This window comes from Leptodactylus fuscus, chromosome 6, assembly GCF_031893055.1.
Source record: "Leptodactylus fuscus isolate aLepFus1 chromosome 6, aLepFus1.hap2, whole genome shotgun sequence".
Lineage (NCBI taxonomy): Eukaryota > Metazoa > Chordata > Amphibia > Anura > Leptodactylidae > Leptodactylus > Leptodactylus fuscus.
Genome location: NC_134270.1, coordinates 152,680,366 through 152,705,629, shown reverse-complemented (window position 1 = coordinate 152,705,629; position 25,264 = coordinate 152,680,366). Strand labels below are relative to the sequence as shown.

Here is a 25,264-nt window from a genome sequence, read left to right as displayed (position 1 = left end):
TGAGGTAAATCCGCCTCAAAGAATGAACATGTCGCTTCTTTTTTCCAGGAGCCAGAACAAACCTCTCCCAGAAAAAAGAACTGACTGGCTCCCATTGAATTCAATGTCAGCCTCAAAATCCTGATCAAAAAACCCCGTGTGAACTTACCCTTAATAGTTATCAGAGGTGATAGAAGGATTTCATGGGAAAACTGTAAAGTGAAAAGAACATACTGAAACATGCAGAAGCCAAAATCCTCCCCCCCCCCCCCCCCCCTCATGTCAGGGGTCTGTATTACTGTTCATATATGTCTGACACGTTTCCACTACTAACCAGTTACGCAGTGTATGAGCAATTCAATTGTATTTCACCTTTTTATTTTTTTGAATGACATGCGAGAAGAAAAAAAAATGGCTTCTATTACAGCGCACAAAGTCTCCTACCCTAGGGGTAAAGTAAAGGGTTGTGAGGAAATAATCTATAGGTCACCAACATCTGATATATGTGGGGGTCAGACACCTGGCACCTCCACAGATCAGCAGCTGTGGCCGCTGCACAGTGTATGATGCCAGAAACAGACGGCTCTGTACACTGTGTAGTGCCTGTACCGTGCTATTGCAGCCCAACTCCTATTCCTCTAAGCTGTGTTTTGGACATGAGACTGATGAACGTGCCTCTTCACAAAGCTGATCCAGGGCTATCAGACTCCCATGGATCTTCCATCCGGTCGTGGAAACTTACTATAAACGCATTGAATATGGTGTTGAATGGAAGGTCTGTCTCCAGAGAGTTCCCCCTTGTGGTGGGTGCAGAGACTTTCACATTTACTAGTCGTATGGCTAGGTCAAAGGACAGCGGTGTACCAAGAAGGTCTTTGTCTGCCCTCAGAAAGGTTAAAAAAACACAACAAAAAACTAAAAAACAAAACCAAACATGACTTAAGAAAACTTCTATTGTGTTTTATACATTGGGGTAAATAGAGATGGACACCCGACAAGGAAGGGGGGGGGGGGGAGATGTGACAGCATCAGTCACTAAAGAGGACCACTCACCGCTTCTGGAATTTTCTCTCTAGTCCCCACCATTCCTGAGCAACAAGCGCAGTTAGCCCTCGTTCACATCAGCGTTTGGATTCTGTCCGGGGGAGTCCGCATGGGGACCCCCCCGAATGGAATACAAACGCAACTGCAAGCGGTGTGCAGAAAAAGCACAGACACCATAGACTATAATATACTACATTGTGAACTACTTTCCTGTCCACAAGCTCTCTGCAGAGATCTCGCAGCAAGCACATGGATCCCAGTATAGTCTATGGGGTCCGTGTGCTTTTACGGCACACCGCTTGCACTTGCATTTGGTATTCCATTTTGCCCATGCAGACTCCCCCGGACAGAACCCAAACGCTGATGTGAATGAATCTTTCACTATTCCAGATAATCAGATTGTTTATGCTAGGTCCACACCTGGTTCAGGTTTCAAAATCTGATTAAAAAAAAATAAAAATTTTTTTTTTTAAAAAAAATGCCGTTACCTTCAGAAACCTGCAGACCCCATGGACTATAATGGGGTTCACCAGGTTTCTGCCCGAATGGGGCAAAACATGCGGACAGAAAAGCGCAGCTTGCAGGACTTTTCTCTCTACATTTTTAAGGTGGAAAGAGGAATGGAATCCCCAGGTGTAGATTAGGTTCACACCTGCGCCCAGTCTTAAAGGGGTTGTCCCTTAACAAGGATCCTATCTATACTGCTAGTTTATGTGGATAGAAGACTATATAAATACATTACTTTATCAAAAATGCTTTGTTTGGCCGCTATCTTAATTTATTCACTTCATTGTTTACATGCGTTTCTATGACCAGGGGCCCCGGACCACAGGCTTATCTGGGGGGGGGGGGGGGGGGGGGGAGTGCTCGGCAGCAGCTCTGAGCTGTGTATGTCTCTGCCACAGACAAACAAACAATGGAGCTCCTCAGATAGGGGAGGTGAGAGCTCCGGGATTTCTGAGCTGTTATCTCTTGCTCTTCCACTTATCAGTCGGTTTAATTGAATTTGGCTGATAAGGGCTGAGATAAGGAGTCCGGTACCTCTGTATGTAATACAAACTGACTCAAATCCAGCTCTGCTACATCAGCTTCATACTGTGGTAATTCATTTACAACCAATCCCTCATTACTGACTGCAAACATAGCAGATAGAGCAAATGAAACCCCGCCCACCAATGTGCTGAGAAAACCAGGAAGTGAAGAGGGCACACAGCCTGCTGAACAATCGTGATGGGAATACCCCTTTAAGGTTTCAGGCTAGGTTCCTGTTTCTGTTCTGAGGGTCAGTCCCCAACAGAAACTTAATCCGCATAAAAAGCAGTTACCTTAGGAAACCCGCAGACCCCATACTGGGGTCAGTGTGGTTTCTGCACAAAAAAAAAAAAAAAAAGTGGCGAGAGGAACGTAATTCTCAAATGTAGATGTGAACCAAGCCTTAGAAACCACAAACCTGGTATCAGGTGTTGTCCACTTTAGACAATCTCTACTTGATAGTCAGCCTCCATAACAATAAGTTGATCAAAAAGTGTCCCCTCCCTTGCTGGGACCCCTACAGACCAGCTGTGATCTGTGGAGAGACCTGCCAGTAAGCATTCAGTTTCCTAGCAGTATCCCCATAGGATAACTTAAAGGGCTTGGCCAGTTTAACACCAATATTCAGAGACCAATGTTATAGTTTATGTAATGAGAAGTTATACAATTCTCCAATATACCTTTATCAATTCCTCAGGGTTTTTTAGATCTTCTCAGTTCCTTCAAGTGGATAAAAATCTGTCCAAAAGTGACATATGGTTCACAGTCATGTGATGGACATACAGGCGCACTAGATCACATGACCAGGGATGGTAGATCACATGACCAGGGACGGTAGATCACATGACCAGGGACTGTTTGTTATCCACTGGGAGAAAAGAATGAATGACAAGTAGAGATCTAAAAAAAAACATAAGGAATTGATACAAAAAGTATATCGGAAAATTGTTCAACTTTTTTTCTACAAATAATATGTTTCTCAATAGGAGTCTGAAAGTGGACAATCCCTTGAAGCATTTCACAAATCTTATTATCTATGTAAAGTAATGCAGACAAGGTTCTCCAGATGCGAGATACGGATCCTGATTAACAATCCCTTACCCTACTAGACTTAGGGTAAGTTCACACTGAGTTTTTTAGTCAGGGTTTTGAGGCTGTAACTGCCTCAAAATCCTGACCAATAAGACGGCTCCCATTGAAATCAATGGGAGCTGCTCAGGAGTTTTTTTTTCTGGGAGCCGGCTTGTTCGGGCTCCCGGAAAAAGCAGCGAGGTGCTCATTTCTCAAGCCGTTTTGCCTCGCGATTCGGCCTGAAGACACTCCCTCCTCCGGACTAGGCCCATTCCTCCCATGTGAACTTACCCTGATACTAAACTGCACAACCCCTTTCCACTACTGGAGTGTACATATCCCTACTACAGCTGTATTACCAAATGGGAATTGTTGGACAATAAGGTACAAGCCCATGGACGACATCTGAGAGGTGCCCGTATCGCCACATACCCATTCATTTAGTTCAGGACAGGAATAAGCCCCGTCTTGAGGTTTGCCCCAGGCTCATGGTCCCATATATGAACCTGGACTAATCCTAATGAAGCCTAACTGGGTAATGACCTGGCACTTCCCGTTTCTATTATCTTGATTAAACTTTTTTAGTTTGTCAATGTCCGTCAACAATAATGAATCCAGGAGACCTAAGCGCACCACCTCTATCCATCAAAAAACGGATATTGCACCACACAACCATCTATAAGTTGAGAGAGATGGATGAAGAAACAAGTTGTGTATGGTAGCCGATTTGCATCAGCAAATGTGGGTCACAGGACCCTAGTCACCAAATATAAGGGGGATCCATTTATGGCATATCCCAAGACTGAGGGAAACAGATACCCTTCAAGGAAGGGAGGGGTGACCCAAAAACGCAGATCAGCAAGCCTAATAGTGTTCAGTTATAGTAACTTTTGAGGTGAGGGCTAACAGTCAATGCCTAATGGGCATATGTTCCTATTAGGATTACGGCACAGTTTCAGACTGGCAACCTCAGCTGGGAACCCAGTATGGCTCAAATGATCTGGGATGCTAGTGTGAGCAGAGCCTTCGCAACCATCATTGCATTAGGAGATGGTGTACCCAGTGCCATGAGTTGCCCCCCACTAATCTAGGTGACGGGTTACTCGCTCTTTGGATATTCCCTCACATGGGAGCATAAAGCTCCATGACGCTACTCCATGAAAGTGACACTGATAACCAGTCGTTTGTAAAAGGGCATTTTATTGGCCCACAGCAAAATACAGACAGATTTAGTAGCCACTATAGTAGAACAGCACATATACATGGTACACAATGCAGTAGATGTACAAGGGTGGAGACGCGACATAAACCTACACAATAAACATGACTTTACATGCAAATAGGAATCCATTTTATTATCCTACATACTAGTGATCTGTCCGTCATCGCAACCACTTAGGTATAAGGCAGGTGAGGGAAAAATGCTGCAAGATAAGAATGCTTTCAGAAATAGAAGGGTTAATAGGCTATTTTTGTCAAGACACAAAATGAAGTGAAGAGAAATGTAAATCCATCAATATTTGGTGTGACCTTTGTCCTTTGGAGGAGGAGTCCTGGACAGAGCCAATCTGTCTAGGATGACATGAAGACACAGACAGATTGGGCAAAGCTTAGTGCTTAGTTCTCCAAGATGGCGTGAACAACCTCCCTGCCAAGTTCCCTTAAGAACTATCTACAAATGCCAAGAAGAACTGATGGAAGACAAAGGTCACACCAAATAGTGATGAGAATTGCTTTCATTCACTTAATTTTGTTAATTGACAAAAACCTATTTACATTGCATTTGGAAAGACTTCAGAATTTGTAACATTTTGTTATGATGCTGCTTTGTAATAAGAATAAATCCAGTTTTCCCCAGTATACTGCACTCAGTACCCCAAAATTTTCACTATTTTATTGAAAAGATAAAACTGAAACCTTGCATCAACATAACTACGCAGACCCCTTACTCAGTACCTTTCAGAGATTACGGCCTCCAGTCTTCTTGAGTAGGATGCTACAAGGTTTGCACACCTTTGTGGATTTTCTGCCATTTTTCTCTGTAGGTCTTCTCCAAGATGGTGACCACTGATGCACAAGCATTTTCAGGTCTCTCCAGAGATGCTCAATTGGGTTCAGGTTAGAGCTCTAGCTGGGCCACTGAAGAACATTAACAAGCAGTCCCCATGTTGCTCTTGTATGTTTTTGGCAATGTGCTTAGGATCATTGTCTTGTTGGGAGATGAACCTTTGGCTCAGAACACTCGGTCAGGTTTTCACTAAAAATCTCGCTACCATACAACCATGACCAGTCTCCCTGCACCAGCCACTGCATGACACTACCACCATGCTACACTGGAAGGATGGTAGGTCATGAGCAGTGCCTGGTTTCCTCCAGACATGAGGCCAAAAAAAAAAAAAATTAACTCTTGGTTTCACCAGACCAGAATTTTGTTCTCACCACCCGAGTACTTTAGGTGCTTTTTCTGGCCACTTTGCCATAAAGCTCTTGATGGTGGAGAGCTGAAGTGATGGTTGGCCTTCTGGATGTGCCTCCCATCTAGAAGTAGGATCTTTGGAGTTCAGCCTGACCACTAAGTGCTCGGTAATCTCCCTTACCAAGGCCCTTCTCCCCCAGATTAGTTTGATGGGGCAACTAGCTCTAGAAAGAGTCCCAGTTGGTTCTTCCACTCAAGAATTAGGGAAGCCCCTGTGTTCTCAAGGTCTGACCTCTATAGGCAGTTCTTTCCTTCACATGGATGAAGTGTATGGTCAGCGCTGAGAAACCTTACATAGACAGCTGTCTCCTTCCAAACCGTGTCCAAGCAACTGACGTCAGACCAGGAAGACTCCAACCAAGGTGTGGAAACCTCTTAACGATGATCAGGGCCAGTAGAATACCTCGGAGCTAAGTTTCTAGAATCCTAGGAAATGGTCTGGAATACTGGTGTCCAAGCAAAACGTTTGTTTCTCCTTTTTAATAAATTTGCATGTTTTTATGTTCTCATTCTGGGGTAGAGAGTGTAGGCTGATAGGAGAAAACAGGAAATTCTGATTTCACTACAAAGCCTCAATATAACATGTGAACGGGTCTGAAGACTTTCCAAATGCTTAGTATTAGAGATGAGCGAACACTGTTCGGATCAGCAGTTCCGAACAGCACGCTCCCATAGAAATGAATGAAAGCAGCTGGCACGTACACTTTGTCGGCGGCCGGTCGCTTAACCCCCCCCCGCGTGCCGGCTACGTCCATTCATTTCTACGGGAGCGTGCTGTTCGGAACGGCTGTTCCGAACAGTGTTCGCTCATCTCTACTTAGTATTGATTAGAGCACCATTTGCGAGCATAGGCTTCAAAAGTACAGCTCCATTTGTTACGTCAGTCCATCCCCTACCTGCGCCTTTTTCTTAAAGAGGACCTTTCACGTCCTAAGCGATGTGAGGTATTACATACAGCGAGAAAGATGACAGCTTTCCCAGCATGCGCTCAGGTGCTGGAGATAACACCACAGGATAACATAGTCCTCCAAGACTGAGCAGAGCCTTTAATACTACATTAGCCCCATACAAGTCCCATTGATAGGAGAATGTTTCCAGAAATACCTGGCAAGCCTTAGGCTAGGGGTACATGGTCACTTACTGCAATAAAGGTTTGTATTGGTTGCACTGCCAGTATCACAGGTAATAGAGGTGAACATGATCGTTGCTAGATCCCACACCTGTCAACTCAACTGCCCATGAGAGTGTCGGCCAAAAACAGTTCAGCCGTGCTGGATAGGTCGGTGCTCAGTGTGAGCAGCCAAAAGTGACCAGGCATCGGCCAATCTGTGCGGGCTCATTGCCTTGTTTGTTTTAAATTTATTAACTACATTGCCAGCTTAGTAGATTAGTGTGAATGTTGAAGGTGGGATCACTCCTATAATAACCTCACCATTGATCAGGTGGCTGCATCACAGATAACCAAACTTTAGTGTGTCTGGCCATCTTTAGAATGAAAATATATATATATATATATATATATATATATATATATATATATATATATTTTGTTTAATAAAATAAAAATTAAACGAAATGTTCCAAAGGCAAGCCAGGAAGAAGGCGTGATCAGCAGATGGGACGTCTTCCTACAGAACGTCCAGTCACATCCCCATCTAGGACACTCCATGTGCTACTTCTACTGGCAAAGGTCTGTTCACAGCTCAGTCACATCCAGGCTGTGATATTAAGCACACAGCAGGAAAGTGGTCCTATAAGTTACAGCAGTCACCTGAATGCTGTGCTCTCGTCAAAGAGTTGACTGGTGGGAGCCGTCACCAATCTTCACTTGCCCTATTTTAAGGAAGAGTCATCATTAATGGCTAAGACTAGAAAACTCCTTGGAGGCCTGAAGGAGACCATACACAGATTTTGATGGGATCAGCCAAACACTGAACACATATTGGGGGTGGGGGCTCCAGACTCAGCCTCAGAGTTTGTTCTCTAGATGATAAATTGCTACTAGAATCCTACAGAAACACACTTGGCTAGGTGTGCATACATACACACACTCTGAAGAGTGTAAATGGGTGTATAAATAACATTAGATAGTTGAAAAAAAAAAACAAAAAAAAAAAAAAACAACCTGTAATGGCCAGAGAACTAACAACGGGCTGACGTTTCCTATTATTGTAGATCAGTTGCCAGTTTTCTGGAGCAAGATCAACAGTACTCAGGAAACACCTTTTTAGGCCAGTCAAGTCCCTAATGAATCTCCAGTCTTCTACGTGACATCCAATAAACTGCACACATCTACCTCTCATCTCCCCTCCTCCCTATGCTCATATTCAGGATTGTGTTTCACATGCTGGGAAGCAGATAGAGATGAGCGAGTACTGTTCGGATCAGCCGATCCAAACAGCACGCATGCATTGAAATGAATGGAAGCACCTGGTACTTCCGCTTTGACGCCAGCCGCTTAACCCCCCGCATGCCGGCTACGTCCATTCATTTCAATGCGTGCGTGCTGTTCGGATCGGCTGATCTGAACAGTACTCGCTCATCTCTAGAAGCAGATAATGCAGAGTCCAGGAAGATACATCACAGCAAAAGGAATCATGGGAACTGTAGCCCTTCGTTGTAACCCTGGCAACATCAAAACAAAAGTATAGTACAATCCTGGATGAATGGAAGCGGTCGGCACGCAGACTTTGCTGCCGCTTAACCCCCTGCGTCCATTCATTCCTATGCGTGCGTGATAATCGAAACGGGAGTTCATCTCTATTCAAGAGCTATAGTGACATCATCTGGTGGGCATTTAGGGACATGCACGGACCCCTTAAATGACTGCTTTGTTACACTACTGAAGGAGTAGATAAGGATAGCTGTACTGTACAGCCATAGATCAGGCTCTGTATGCATCTTCACTACCTCTTCACTTCAAGCAGATATCTGTCAAGTGCCTCACAATAACTGTAGCTACCAAAACCACCACAACAAATTGTACTGAGCCAGAATATTACGTTTATAGGTCTGTAACATCTCATCCTACAATACACAAGTCACATGGCCTAACTCCTATGTCATTACAGCTCACGCCATGGATCTTGAAGATTTAGTTTCTATACAATTACCATGAAGTACGATGGCATATGGAGGAGCATATGAAAACTGTCTTATCTAGCCGATGCCTTTCAGTAAGTGAATAGTACAGGAGATACGAGAAACTGTAATATTTATTAACCTCTTCCCGACAGCCACATATGGTTGGCACTATATTATATAACGGAGACCTGGCAGCAATGTCCACGTTCACACCGATCGCAGGCATTTACCTTGTTAATTTTGCTAATTCTTTGGTCCCCTTTCCCTAGGTCACAAAAGTATCCCAAAACACCCATTAGAAATTCCCGAATTCAAAAATGCCCCATATACAGAAATCTTTATCATATATAAAAACTTACTGATGTCAGAATATGGTAACCAAAAAACAAATATAGATCCAGTATGGCTGCATTCGTGCCAACCCACAGAATCTAGGCAACATGTCATTTTGGGTGAACGTCATAAGACAGTCCCTCTCCCCCCCCCCCCCCAGTTTCCATATAGCCAGTACATCGTAAGGAACATTGAATTTTTCCATTACAAAGTACAGTTTGTCCTGCAAAAAACTAAGCCCTCGGCACTGTGAACGAAAAAAAAAAAAAAGTGCAGCAGGAGGAGGTTAAAGAAATGGTTTCTTTTTTCAGGCAATGACTTTCTATATATTAGTCTATGAAATGAAGGGGGGGGGGGGTAAGGAGGATACTAGAGACACCCAAATAATTGCTGCTTCTCCATAGAGGTGTATGTGAGAGGCTGGTTATAGAGGAAAAAAAACTGTGCGACTGAAGATACAGAGGCGGAGAACAGCTTAAGTGGGGAAGGAAACAGATCTTTGAGATTAAAGTTTTGTTATCATATAGAGACAACAGGAAGATAGCAGAGGATCTTTCTGTACAAAGGAGGGGCCTGAGCTGAGGACTCCGCTTTCATAGGATCACAAGAGCTGGGGCCATTTGTCCCATTTGAATGGATCAATTTAGCCAAGTAGATCACTTGGCCATCTATTCTAAAGACACTGAATGAAGTGGCAGAGTGAATGCAATAGAAAATGAAGGTGTGTGTGTGTGTGGGGCGGCTGGGACCACTGTGATTTGTGCGAGTACAAGCAGACATGCTAGTCACCAATCTTGAAGATAAATGCTTACTTTTTATGGTGGGAAAAACCTTTCAACAAAGTGATAGGAAGGGCATAAGATCTAGGCCTGCAAGAAGACTTCTGAAAGCCTGCTGTGCCTGACAGCTAGAGCTCCAGTTGTGATGTGTATGACAGGAGACTACTTACAGATGGAGGGGCTACCTACATTTCACTAGCCACAATCCCAGGATGCTGATGCTTATGATGGTAGCTGACCATGTCAGTATTAGTACACTCACTAGGCACTGCCATGCTGCCCATTTTTGCACCTCTTCTTCACTGTCAGTGAATTAACTAGTGGAATTGCTTCAATTGGAGATGAATCTTTAGGGTGACGGCAAAGTTGTTTGTTTTTTTTTTTTGAAGGGGGGAGACAGGGTTGCCACTTTTAGGAAGAATTAAAAGCGACTGTAGAATAACCCTAGGAGTAGCGAGGCTTTAGGGCAAGTTCACACAGAGTTTTTTGGATCGGAACCATTCCGATCCAAAAAACAAAAGCCGGTGCCCTGCACCAGCCATGCACTCCGGATTAGGCCCAATGAATGGGCCTAGTCCAGAGGGTAGTTTCTTCAGGCCGAATCGCGAGGAGACTCGGCCTGAAGAATGAGCACCTCTTCTTTTTCTCGGGAGCCGGCTCCCGGAAAAGAAGACCTAAGCCGCTTCCATTGATTTCAATGGGAGCAGTCTTTTTCGTCAGGATTTTGAGGCTATTACAGCCTCAAAACCCTAAACAAAAAACTCTGTGAACTTACCCTTAACAAGATGAACTATGGCTGCCTCACTGTACTGATGCGGCTCATACCCTATTACACTTTCACTAAAAGTTGTGTTTCAGAAGTAAATTTTCTATAAAGGTGATAACATTTGCCTTCTTCTTAGTGATTAGAAAATGTACCCAAAAAAAGGCACCAATAAAAACTGCAAAAAAAAAAAAAAAAATGCTGTCAAATAATCACTGTATTGATTAAAAGGGGCTTTCTAGGCATCAAGACTACTGGCAGGGGTCCTACACACAGGCCACTGACTGAACAGCTTTTTGCAGAGGCCACGTTTTGGCTCTTCAGTACGTACCAAGCACTGCGATGTACATTGGTGTAGTGGCTGTGGTACAGCTGCTCAGCCCATTCCCTTAGGCCATGTGAACAATGAATATGACATTACACGGCCTGTGAAGTGGCAGTCACATCAAACAGCTGACCCATGGCGACTTCGGTGGAAAGACTCCCACATGTCTTTAGTTGATAATCTGGCATAACCTATATGGAAAAACAGATGAACCACAGACAGAAGATGGCTTGAAAAATCAGGGATTACCTGCCTATAAGGACACACATAGCTAAAATAAAAACTAACTCTGCACTGCCAATTAAATGAATGTAGGGGAACTGGTGTGCGGGTCCCCACCATGGCTACATTCTTAGTGGATGCAAAAGTCCCTTGTTCACAGGACCTGTGGGTGCCTCAGCAGTTGGACTCCCACAAATCAGTAGTTCATCTGCTAACCTAGCAATAGAGGATCAATATCAGCAACAACAAAAAAAAAAAAAAACACTGTATGGACCTGCAAAACCTGTTAAAACGCAATTTTTTTTATTAATGCAAGTTTGGCAGGTTTATACAGTGTGCTGAAGGGGATTGGAGGAAACAGGTTTTGGTTGTTTTTTTTAAGTTTTTGAAAGAAAAAAATAAATTTCCGCCTCCCATTGACTTCAATGATTTTTTTTCAAGGTGGAATTCACTTAAAGATATGTTTGGGGTTTTTTTGCTGTAGGGAAAAGTCTGCTATTGACTCCCATTCAAATTCTCCTGCATAAAGCTCTGAGGCACCATGTGGCGTAAACGTGGTGCTTTTTCACTGCAGCCTGATACCTTTAGACCAGACCTGGGCAATGTACGGCCCCACAGGCCATATCCGGCCCTCTGTCTGGTTCTGTCCAGCCCGCATATCTTTTGGAAGTTCATACAAGGACCTGTGATGATGTCATATCCCCAGGATAGGCTAAGACTTGTTAGTGGGCGGAGCCACACAGGACAGTGTGATTGCAGTTTCACAGAAAAAGCAAGCTGCCGGCAATGGGGGCTGCTGGAAGATAAAGAGGAGAGAAGAGACAGCATGTGTGAGCAAGAGGGGGGGAACTAGGGGAAGATGCAGGGGGGCAGTTACACTGAAGGCAGATTGGGGGGGGGGGGGCATTAATGTCACCCTCCATCTTCCCCCCTAATTTAAACTGGGGTCAACTGGAGGAGGATATTAAACCATAGGGGGTAGCTGGAGGGGGACATGTCTGCTTCTAGTTGCCCCCAATTTAATGTCCCCCTCTCGTTTCCGCCAGTTTCAACTCGGCACCAGGAGAGCGACTTAATACTGTGGGAGATTTGGAGGAACATTATAATGTAAGGGTGACTGTAGGAGCATTATACTTTGCGGGGGCACATGGGAGAAAAATGATTGAGAATGGGCGGAGTCAGCATAGAAGTGGGTGGAGCTAAATTTGCAACAGCACGCATATCCCTCTAGAACCGTTTCGATTTATCATGTGGCCTCATGGAAAAATTACTTGCCCACCCTGCTTTAGACTTTCATTGGTGTGATGCATCAGTAAAAAGACAGAAGTAACATGGTTCCTTTTTATTTATTTTTGAATGGACCTAAGGTCCATGATCAATTCCTGACGTCTAAAGTGACTAGATAAATATACAACCTGTGAAAAATGTGGATGGCATGTGTACGTGAAATGAAGACACATGAACAAGACCTTACTCGGGACTAGGCCTCAAGTTCCTGCAATTGATTGCGGCAGATTTCTGAAGACTGTCTTAAAGGGATACTGTCACCTGAACCCAGCATATCACGAGGGCACTGGTGATTATTAGAGATGAGCGAACACTGTTCAGATCAGCCGATTTGAACAGCACGCTCCCATAGAAATGAATGGAAGCACCTCTGACGCCGGCCGGCCACCGGCAAAGTCAGCGTCACAGGTGCTTCCATTCATTTCTATGGGAGCGTGCTGTTCGGATCGACTGATCTGAACAGTGTTCGCTCATCTCTAGTGATTATCTCTCAGAGCAACAGATATGCCCTCGGTGCTCCAAAGAGCCCATCTCGCTCACATTTCCTAATTCTACACTTCTGCAGTCAGGGAGTCTAAGACTAGCACGCTTCTGTTCACGCCTCCACCTTTATCTGAATGTAACCCTGTATGCCCAGGCACATAAAAGGTCACTGACAGGTGAATGCTCATACAGCTTGATAACCTTTATCATAAAGATGGCTGGACCACTAGATCAGCACCTCTACATTGTGTACCCCCCTCCTTCTTTAGACTACAAGCTTTTGTGATCAGGGTCCTCATTCGTATGGTGTGAATTTATTAAGCTGTACATGAACAGTTACAGTACATACTGCAAAATATGTCAGTGCTGTATAAATAATTCTGTAAGTTGTGCTGTGTTTAGTTTCAAAGTTGATGTTTTTTCAAGATATTTCTCATAATTCTGCCCCAATGTGTTCAAGTCCTTTTTTTTTTGTAAAAACAGCTTTGAAAAAAAAAAAAAAAAAAAGCAGGCTGTTTTCCCCTCCTGTAAAGAGTGAAAACACTGCGTCATGTTTTTGCAAAAAAAAAAAAAAAAAAAAAAAAGTCGCTTACTTTTGCAAAAACGCCTTAAGAAACATCATGTCACTTCTTTTTCTCTGCTAGCAGTCTACATAGACTAACATTGTATGGAGGAGGATTATGACGTGGATTCCGCTGTCAAAATTCTCCTCCATGTCCCTGTCATTTTCCGGGGAGGGTTGTTAGTGATCTCAAGCAATATGGCGGCACCAGTTTGCCACTGGCCTTCAACTGCAATTGATCAAAGCATCTGAAGAGTTAGATGGCCTCAGTCTGTTCACTGCATAGGGACTGACTGAGCCAAATACTCCTTCAGCTCTAAAGAAGTGAATGGAGCATTGGTCACCCATGTACACTATTGTGCCATTCACATAGCACCTGAACTGAGGGTACCAGCAGTCAGGACCCCAATGATCAGATATTTATCCCCTTTGGTCAGGGAATGAGGGTTTAATTGAAAAGCTCTGGCTATTTATTAACAGTAAGACTAGTTAATCCATGTCTTAAGTACCACCGGACTGGGCCTGCTATGCTACATGACATCCCCGTCAGTAGACGTAATGACATCAGTGAGATGCCTCACTCATCCAATATGGTTGGATGCACAAGGACATTTGGCTGCTATTTTTTTAGGCAAGCAAAATGAAGAAAATGGGAGCAGAATTCGGTTTCCTCCACTGACTACCTGCCATGATATAACGTAAGGTAACAGAAGGTAAAGGGTTAGTGGTCTACTACACTGCAGAGAATACTATACCTTGTGATGCAAATTTGCCAGAATCATTTGTTGTGGGTAAATTAAATGTATGAAGGGATTTTGTTGTTGTTTTTAAGATTAAAAAAAAAAATAAGGTGAAGTGTAAGAATTACTTTAGCTAGATATTGGAATAAAGCACACGTTATGTCATTAGTCCTACCTCCCCCCTTGCATACAGCAGCTACAGCTACCGTAGGTTATATCCTCATAACTGATAAAGAAACCAGGTCTGCCACCCCCCAACCTATAATCCTACCATTTTGATCCACAGGACGATGCCAAATTCCTGACACTGGATCAACGGCCCTTCTGCAGAAACCTAATGGCTACAATGTCATTTATTTTCAAATGACAGACCACTCTAGAACTTGTATCGCATCAACCATCCCAACATCCCATGACAGTGTCTACCGTAATCTTACAGCTCTTATGGTAAAGCATAGTCTATGAGGAAGAACCGCTGTCCTCTAGGGTTAGAGGGCGCCCCCCCCCCCCCTTACTGTTAGAGACCAGGTGTCTAAACATCTCTGTAGAGTCCAGTCAGTGTATTGGGGAAAAAAAAAAAAAATAGATCACATACAATATTCCTGTTTTCACAGCAGCCCATGCTAGAATAAAGGGGTCACACTGTGATAGACACGGAGTACACAACTATTACTGCTGAGAGGGTGGTCTTTCAGACAATAGGAGATATATATATATATATATATATAAATAATGTTTACAGCAAACCTTTCCATATAAAGAGGCAATACAATCTGCAGCCCCCCCCTCTCTAAGGGCTAGTTCACATGTGGGCAAAGGGGCGGATTTTGACAGCGGATTTCGCTTCAAAATCCGCCCCTTTACAATGGTGGTCTAAGTAGACCGCCGGGCTTTTTTTTTCCGCTAGCGGCGGGCTGCCGCTAGCGGAGAAAAGAAACGACCTGCCCTATCTTCAGGCGGAAGCCGCGCGGGGCAGCTCCCGGCAGCTCCCTCCTATGTCGGCTCATTCATTTGAGCCGACAGCGGAGGGGAAAGTCGCGGCAGGCGGGTTTTGACAAGAGAGAGACGCGGCTCACCGCGTCTCTCAGTGTCAAAACCCGCGCGGGCAGTTCACGTGTGAACTGACCCTAAAGAGGCAATACAATCTGCAGCCCCCCCCTTCTCTGTCTGTCCTACCCAGGGTTTTACCATTTACTATACATTTATGTATTTACCCTTATATTTCTCCACCTTCCGAATCTCCCTCTAATATCATATCTTTATTGGAGTTGGCAAAGAGCCGCTTATGACAGGACATGAGTATTTCAAGGGATTTTTTTTTTTTTTCTGGAATAGACCAAGACCCTGTAGGACTGGACTGCTTATTACGCCCAACAACTGCAATGGTATCTACCTTTCTATTAATGCCTGTTAAAAGGACAAGGGCACATTAACCTACTAAAAAGGTTTATAGAACGGCTATAAATCCATGAACAGCTGCAATACGGTTCTTTAGCACTGCCTGTCAATTTGTTTTCATTTTGTGTAAGAAAGGGTGCAGAATGACAAGAATATGTCGGAGATGAATATGCTTTTTTTTTTTCAGGACTGTAAACCACACCAACCTGCACCTCTCTCCGTCTCCGCATCAGCCATGACACAGGAGGAGGAAGGCTTCGCTGATGTACTGTGCCATAAGCTAGTCCCCTTAGCATGTCCCCAACACACACAGAGGGGGACAAAGCTCTTTGCCCGAAGTGGAACTATCTGTACCACTAAAAATGGAGGGAATGGAAATCTGGAAACAGGCCATCGGTGCAATTTCATTATGTATTTTAGTAAGTTTTATTAATTTAAGAACACCTAAACGTTATGTCACCGGACAACCCCTTTAACTGAATACATCATCAGGGCAAGTATGCAGAGCACAGCAGTGCCTGAGTATAAGTTATATCATACTTACCCAAAAGGAAGCCGCAAATGAGCGTTTTTCATATTTACCTCCTCCTTACCAATAACCCATGCGGCCAGGCCTAAAGACTCCAACTTAGAAGATGTGTGCAACACACACTTAAGACATTGCAATGGCATTGCCACAATTAGACCTGATATTTCAAGTGTGTGTCGCCACCCAAACACTGCTAGGAAAGAAAGAAACATATGCATGCATCAGATTGTCTTGCCAACCAAGTGATACCACAGTACTGAGGTTATACCTTCCCACTACCACATAGTTGAGCTGCAAATGCAATGGCGAGATTTACACCTTTGAGAGTTGAAACCTTTTTGGTTTAAATACAATGCATTCCTGGGATACAGTTCTTTGTCTTTCTTAAGCAGGTCACTGTACATCTGTTCATATGTGGTTTTGAAATCGTAAACATTTGGCTTGTCTGGTGCTGGACCCGGGAGTTTAACGTGCGTTCCTGTTCCAAATGACCGGACATTGAAGGATCGTTTGCTGAAAAACAAAAGAAAAAAAAACAAAAAAAGAAGAACTTTAGATTCAGAGACAACTGAAAAGCCATTCTACAATTTTTGACTATATTAAGTCAGTAAGTTATTGTGGTCACAAGTTCGCCTATCCACACCATGGGAGGATATGATGAGACCCCATACTAAGCATGAGAACGGGGAAGTCTGCACCTTAGATTGAACTAATGTGATCAGACATTCATCTGCACCAGGGAAAGAAACACTTTACTATACCCATCACAGACTGGTGCAGAAACACAACTTTTTGCATTGCAGATTTCATTGCCATGTTGAACTGCGTTCAGTACTCCAGACTAGTAGAGATGAGCGAGTACTTTTCGAAACTCCTGTTTCGAATAGCACGCTCCCATAGGAATGAATGGACGCAGCTGGCACGCAGGGGGTTAAGCGGCTGGACACCGGCAAAGTCTGCGTGCCGGCCGCGTCCAATCATTCCTATGGGAGTTTCGAATAGTACTCGCTCATCTCTACAGACTAGGTCTGGGCAATTCATCGAAACATAAGTCAGTTCAATAAATGAATGAACTTGCTCGCACCAATTATTTTGCACCCATGCCAACCTGTCTCCCTCAGGCATTGACTAGAGCATGTGCAAACAAATACAAATATTTAGTTCCAAATTATACAAAAAGTTCCTGCGGGGACATTTCTAGAAGGGGCGAGGCAACTTGTTTCGATTGACGGCACCGCACTTGTGAGAGCATCTGCAGCCCCTTCATTGGGAACCTCAACGTCACTGCAGTTGAGTAAATCAAAATGCAAAAAAAAAAATTTAAAGGGAACCCTTTAAGTAGCAGCTATTCTATGCATTGCAGTGTTGTCCTACTCGAGCAGGGCAATCCTGAACAACAGACAGTGGCGGACTACTCTAAGGCTTCAATGGTTTAAGTGTTTCAATGCAGGAACTTTCTATGGTCTGAGACTTGTCACCTGGCCTGGCCACGATGTCCTTATTGTGTCCGGGTTATCAGGCAGGGGCACTGTAGGCATGTGCAAGGAGATAACCTGGAAACAGTGGAAATCATGGCTGGGTTTCTGACAAGCAGAGTCCTAGACCATAGAAGGTTCCTGCATTCATGGCCGTACCCACTGGCAACTGATCAAGTCACTCCTGGCTAACAAATGGAGGTTAGATGGCCAATATCTGCCATGTGTACACGGGGGGGAATAATTGTGATTAAAAGTCTAAAGAATAAAAAACTGCGTTTCAGAAATTTTATTTTCATGCGTCAATATAACCAAATAAACCAAATACGGAGCAGCCAAATGTACAAAAGTCAGAGAGAAGAGGAGACTACGGTCACAGATACCTAACACAGAGGACACCCGGCGGTCCCCAATATAATAAAGGGATAGGCCAGCAATTTACTTATGGCCCATTCTTAAGATGGAATACAAAACCCTCAGAGAGCAGGTCTAGATTATAGTAATGAACCTCAGATAGGATATGAAGATCAGTGGTCACTGCCAGCAATACACAAGGACATAGTCCAGATAATAAAAAGATAAGGATTTAAAGGGGAAGTCACTTCGAAAAACATTTCACAAATCGGGGATTGGATGTGGAGACCCCCTGAGGACTTTGCCAAGTGCATCTGCCCCCGTGTACGAGTGACTAATGTGGATCTCGCCACTACGAGAACGATTCTATCAGGACAGTAAGGGTTTCATCCATTTCTACATAATATGTTAATAAACAAGTCACAGACTACAGCCACTGTCAAGTGTCTAAATGGAATTTGCCTGGGTATTAGAGCGATGTAGAGCGCCCTCTCGGCTTCAGACTGCTCATTTGCAAATTTTCATAGGGAATAAGGCATTACATTCATTCAGGTGAGCCTGATCTATCTGTATTACTAGTTTAATATGCTTCTCCTTATTGACAGATTCCCTTTAAGGCTAAGTTTACACACAATTACGCGTGTGCATATTCCAGGGCGGCTCTCCGCTCTGGAGTAGGCTCAAATGAATGGGCCTACTCCGGAGGGAGGTGTCACAAGGCGGACACCACCTGAAGGGCACGCCGATTCTTTTTTTTTCTCCCATGAGTGCCAACATGCCGCTCACGGAAAAAAGTAGCCTGGCGGTCTCCATAGATCTCCATTGTGAGGGGGCGGTTTATGACATGGATTCAGCAAGATAATCAGCCCTCTCTTTGCCCGTGTGAATGAGCCCTAAAAAGGGACTGTCCAGGAATTTCAGATATCGGGGGAGGAAGGCAAATATGAAACAAAAAAATAAATCCTAGGCCTTTCTGAAGGCCACCAATTAGAAAAGGCAGCAGAGGCACAGCACATACTGGACCGGTGTTTTACCTTCCAATTTGACTTCTGAAACTCCCTTTAAGGCCGGGCTGTAAACAGTGTGAAGGTTTGCAGCCTCTTCCAACATCAAGCAGTACAGAAGCCACATACCTATAGTCAGTACAGAAGTCATATACCTATAGCCAGTACAGAAGCCACATACCTATAGTCAGTACAGAAGTCATATACCTATAGCCAGTACAGAAGTCATATACCTATAGTCAGTACAGAAGCCACATACCTATAGTCAGTACAGAAGTCATATACCTATAGCCAGTACAGAAGTCATATACCTATAGCCAGTACAGAAGTCATATACCTATAGCCAGTACAGAAGTCATATACCTATAGCCAGTACAGAAGCCACATACCTATAGTCAGTACAGAAGTCATATACCTATAGCCAGTACAGAAGTCATATACCTATAGCCAGTACAGAAGCCACATACCTATAGCCAGTACAGAAGCCACATACCTATAGCCAGTACAGAAGCCACATACCTATAGCCAGTACAGAAGTCATATACCTATAGCCAGTACAGAAGTCATATACCTATAGCCAGTACAGAAGCCACATACCTATAGCCAGTACAGAAGCCATATACATATAGCAGCGTATCAGTTTGGTTTTCTCAAACCCGTGCCACCAGGTTCACACTAGCACTGTGTCTCCATCATTCAGGGACCCAAACAATGGAGAGGCGGACCACTAACATAGCAGTTACACATGGAGACTGGCCGACCAAATTGAGTATAACAGCGTCCATTGTTTTTAAACATTGTTTGTTTGTTTTTTTAAGTCTCCAATGCAGATGTGACCCCCGGCCTTAACCGATTTATACATAAGTTTGTACACATAGGGTACAGACTGGGCACAGGCCACTATAAGGGCTCCTCTATAGCCCGGCTTAATAACAGCTTATGTTCCAGCTATGCAATGACTAAATTCTGGGGCAGACGAGAAGAATTAGTCACCGCTGTATGACTCAGCTTTACTGCAACCCTGCTAATCCAGCCAATACAACATAGTGCTGGTAATAATAAACCCAGGCTAGGGGGAAGGGACGTAATACTAGGCAATGCTCACACTGACAGTACAATGTCCATTGTCGTTATCGGTCACATATTAAAGTCTCCCTCATTAACGTATAGAAAACTTTCCAGCTGTTGTTCACTTCAATATTACACTTGAAAAAGTCGGTGCCGGCTGCTTTCTGCTATTCCAGACAGAATTAGGCAGAATTCACACCACATTATTGCATTCAGTCTGCCAAATTTTTTTCTTCTTCTACTTTTTACACTGAAATGTCTGTGCCAACAGTATGAGGCTTAGATCAAGTGTCCTGCCATGTCATCAATGTAGCCCATATACCGTATACACTAGAGTAAAAGCCAAATTTTTCAGCACAGTTGTTTGTCAGATGAGGTGTCAGTAGTAATGCATAAATGTATAGAATCTCCCATAAAATAGTGGGAAAAAAAGAGAAGCTTTCAAAAGATATGATAAAAAAAAAAATCAAGTAAATAAAAGTTGTAAATCCTTCCTTTCCCTAGAATACAGATAAAAGTAGAAAATGACTGAAACGCATACACATTAGGTATCCCTGTGTCTGACAGTGCCCGGTCTACTGAATATAGGGGATCTGCAGTGCTCCTGTACCGTCGGGAAGGGGTTAATAGGAGCACTGTAGATCCCCTATATTCAGCCAGTCTGAATTCTAAGTGGGGAGGGCAGACAGACAACCAAAACACCCCCTCCCCTTGCCCAGCACCTACTGCACCCAAAAACTCCGGCCATTTTAATTTTTGAAAGTTTCCAGTAGCTGCTGCATTTCCCCTGCTCGGCTTATACTCGAGTCAATAAGTTTTCCCAGTGTTTTGTGGCAAAATTAGGGGCTTCGGGTCGGCTTATAGTCGAGTATATACGGTAACTGCTGAGGCCCAGGACAAGTGACATCACCCTGGGGCCAGACGAGATACCAGTGGGACTCCCAGTAGAGGAGAGTGTAACTTATTGTTACTCATCTATTATACCCTGGAGTCTGAGGAAAACCCTGAGAATAATTCCAACAGCACTTTCAGATCGTGCCAAACAAGCTAGGCCTGAAACCTCCCAAATATTCACCAAAACAAGTCTCATAAGGTGCGCCCATCTCTACACATCAGTATTCACCAGGGCACCATAAGGGATGGCCCTCTTCAACCTACAGTGCCTACAAGTAGTATTCAACCCCCTGCAGATTTAGCAGGTTTACACATTCGGAATTAACTTGGCATTGTGACATTTGGACTGTACATCAGCCTGGAAGTGTGAAATGCGCTGCAGCAAAAAAGAATGTTATTTCTTCGTTTAATTTTTTTTTTTGTGATAAGTTTATTCAGAGGGTCATTTATTATTCAACCCCTCAAACCACCAGAATTCTGTTTGGTTCCCCTAAAGTATTAAGAAGTAGTTCAGGCACAAAGAACAATGAGCTTCACATGTTTGGATTAATTATCTCTTTTTCCAGCCTTCTCTGACTATTTAAGACCCTCCCCAAACTTGTGAACAGCACTCATACATGGTCAACATGGGAAAGACAAAGGAGCATTCCAAGGCCATCAGAGACAAGATGGTGGAGGGTCACAAGGCTGGCAAGGGGTACAAAACCCTTTCCAAGGAGTTGGGCCTACCTGTCTCCACTGTTGGGAGCATCATCCGGAAGTGGAAGGCTTATGGAACTACTGTTAGCCTTCCACGGCCTGGACAGCCTTTGAAAGTTTCCTCCCGTGTCGAGGCCAGGCTTGTCCGAAGAGTCAAGGCTAACCCAAGGACAACAAGGAAGGAGCTCCGGGAAGATCTCATGGCAGTGGGGACATTGGTTTCAGTCAATACCATAAGTAACGTACTCAACCGCAATGGTCTCCGTTACAGACGAGCCCATAAGGTACCTTTACTTTCAAAGCGTCATGTCAAGGCTCGTCTACAGTTTGCTCATGATCACTTGGAGGACTCTGAGACAGACTGGTTCAAGGTTCTCTGGTTTGATGAGACCAAGATCGAGATCTTTGGTGCCAACCACACACGTGACATTTGGAGACTGGATGGCACTGCATAGGACCCCAAGAATACCATCCCTACAGTCAAGCATGGTGGTGGCAGCATCATGCTGTGGGGCTGCTTCTCAGCCAAGGGGCCTGGCCATCTGGTCCGCATCCATGGGAAGATGGATAGCACGGCCTACCTGGAGATTTTGGCCAAGAACCTCCGCTCCTCCATCAAGGATCTTAAGATGGGTCGTCATTTCATCTTCCAACAAGACAAAGACCCAAAGCACACAGCCAAGAAAACCAAGGCCTGGTTCAAGAGGGAAAAAATCAAGGTGTTGCAGTGGCCTAGTCAGTCTCCTGACCTTAACCCAATTGAAAACTTGTGGAAGGAGCTCAAGATTAAAGTCCACATGAGACACCCAAAGAACCTCGATAACTTGGAGAAGATCTGCATGGAGGAGTGGGCCAAGATAACTCCAGAGACCTGTGCCGGCCCGATCAGGTCTTATAAAAGACGATTATTAGCTGTAATTGCAAACAAGGGTTATTCCACAAAATATTAAACCTAGGGGTTGAATAATAATTGACCCACACTTTTATGTTTAAAATTTATTAAAATTTAACTGAGCAACATAACTTTTTGGTTTGTAAGATTTATGCATCTGTTAATAAATCCTGCTCTTGTTTGAAGACTCTAACTTATTTGCATCTTATCAAACATGCTAAATCTGCAGGGGGTTGGATACTACTTGTAGGCACTGTATATGTATTTAACTTTATTTTTTTTTAAACACAAAATGAAAAAATAAAAAAAAAAATTCTGAAGGCCTAGTATTCAGTCACAAGAATTGGCCAGAAAGATATGTTAATACCAGAATTAATTTCCATTAACCCCTTCCCTCTATGCACTGTACTATGATGTCACAACCAACACCACCATAGTATAGTGCAGAGATATAGCAGGCACAGGAGCTCTTCTGGGTTCCAGATGGATTATAAGAGGGAGTCTGTCAGAACTAAACTGAAGTGTAAACTAACCCCAGTCCCCGGTAGGGCTGTCAGCACAGTTTATAGTGATGTGTTTCTAATTTAAGACTGCTACAAAATTCTTGCAAAAAAAATAAAATCATCCTTTTATCCCTATGGAAATGAGCAGAAAATGGGTTTAGGCTGAGGCCCCACAGGACGACCCGCAGGCAAAAAGCACTGTGGGGGTGGGGGAGAAACGTGGTGGCAACACATCAAGTTTGCAGAGTTTTCCTCCGTGGACTTTGTTTCAATTCTATCTATGGGGGAAACCACCAGTGTTTCCATAGCTATAGTTAACATACTGCGATTGCCAAAATTGGTGAAATGGTGGTGTATCCACACCACGTTTTTTACTGCAAAGTGGGCATTGAGGGGGTTAGAATGTCATCTACTTTGCACTTGCTGTAGAACACCATGATTTTTCCTGTGACGTTTCCGACCCGTGGGGCCCCGGCCTCAAGGTTGTGGCTTTCCATCTATGGGCTTCATTATCTGCTGCTCAGCTCTCCCCTCTGCCTCAGCACACAGTAATAGCTGGACTGTGCATGAAGGGAAGGAAGCTGGGGAGGGGGGGGGGGGGGGAGTAGCGGTCCTGAATAAGAAATACACCATTGTAAACTGTGCTGACAGACCTACAAGTTAGTGGGATTAGTTAATATCTCAATGCTGTACTGACAGACTCCTTTAATGCAAATGCCTTCTTTCATCCCCTTTGTCTCTTAGAGATAGTCCGCACAGGGCTCTGCGTGAACATATTCCGTTATGGCTTTCCATTCCGGATTAGGCCCAAATGAATGGGCCTAGTCCAGAGGGAGGTGTCACGAGGTGGACGCCGGGGTTGACTCAGCCGCGGAATCTGCCAGAAGAAAGGGCAGCTCACTTTTTTCTGCAAGCGGAAAAAGGAAATGACTGGCTCCCATTGATTTAAATGGGAGGCGGCAGGATTTTGACGCGCATTCTGCATCAAAATACTGACCATTTTGCCCCGTGTGAACTAGCCCTTAGCTGCCTCACCCTACTATACATAGGCAGGTAATGTACCATATACTGCAGAAAGGTATTACAGTATAGTAAACAGGGGATCCCAGGTTTAAGTCACCTTTCAGGGTTGAAATATATATATATATATATATATATATATATACACATATACACTCACCGGCCACTTTATTAGGTACACCATGCTAGTAACAGGTTGGACCCCCTTTTGCCTTCAGAACTGCCTCAATTCTTCGTGGCATAGATACAACAAGGTGCTGGAAGCATTCCTCAGAGATTTTGGTCCATATTGACATGATGGCATCACACAGTTGCCGCAGATTTGTCGGCTGCACATCCATGATGCGAATCTCCCGTTCCACCACATCCCAAAGATGCTCTATTGGATTGAGATCTGGTGACTGTGGAGGCCATTGGAGTACAGTGAACTCATTGTCATGTTCAAGAAACCAGTCTGAGATGATTCCAGCTTTATGACATGGCATTGCATTATCCTGCTGAAAGTAGCCATCAGATGTTGGGTACATTGTGGTCATAAAGGGATGGACATGGTCAGCAACAATACTCAGGTAGGCTTTGGCGTTGCAACGATGCTCAATTGGTACCAAGGGGCCCAAAGAGTGCCAAGAAAATATTCCCCACACCATGACACCACCACCACCAGCCTGAACCGTTGATACAAGGCAGGATGGATCCATGCTTTCATGTTGCTGACGCCAAATTCTGACCCTACCATCCGAATGTCGCAGCAGAAATCGAGACGCATCAGACCAGGCAACGTTTTTCCAATCTTCAATTGTCCAATTTCGATGAGCTTGTGCAAATTGTAGCCTCAGTTTCCTGTTCTTAGCTGAAAGGAGTGGCACCCGGTGTGGTCTTCTGCTGCTGTAGCCCATCTGCCTCAAAGTTCGACGTACTGTGCGTTCAGAGATGCTCTTCTGGCTACCTTGGTTGTAACGGGTGGCTATTTGAGTCACTGTTGCCTTTCTATCAGCTCGAACCAGTCTGGCCATTCTCCTCTGACCTCTGGCATCAACAACGCATTTCCACCCACAGAACTGCCGCTCACTGGATGTTTTTTCTTTTTCGGACCATTCTCTGTAAACCCTAGAGATGGTTGTGCGTGAAAATCCCAGTAGATCAGCAGTTTCTGAAATACTCAGACCAGCCCTTCTGGCACCAACAACCATGCCACGTTCAAAGGCACTCAAATCACCTTTCTTCCCCATACTGATGCTCGGTTTGAAC

At 44.2% G+C, this 25,264-nt stretch overlaps 1 protein-coding gene across 1 annotated transcript in view; it reads right to left on the bottom strand.

Annotated features, from left to right (window-relative positions):
• SSU72 (SSU72 homolog, RNA polymerase II CTD phosphatase) overlaps positions 1–25,264 on the bottom strand; it is a 40,871-nt gene that overhangs the window by 9,317 nt on the left and 6,290 nt on the right. The window contains exon 2 of the mRNA XM_075277591.1: positions 16,477–16,620. Coding sequence (XP_075133692.1) covers positions 16,477–16,620 — 144 coding nt within the window. The remainder of the gene's footprint in view (positions 1–16,476; positions 16,621–25,264) is intronic.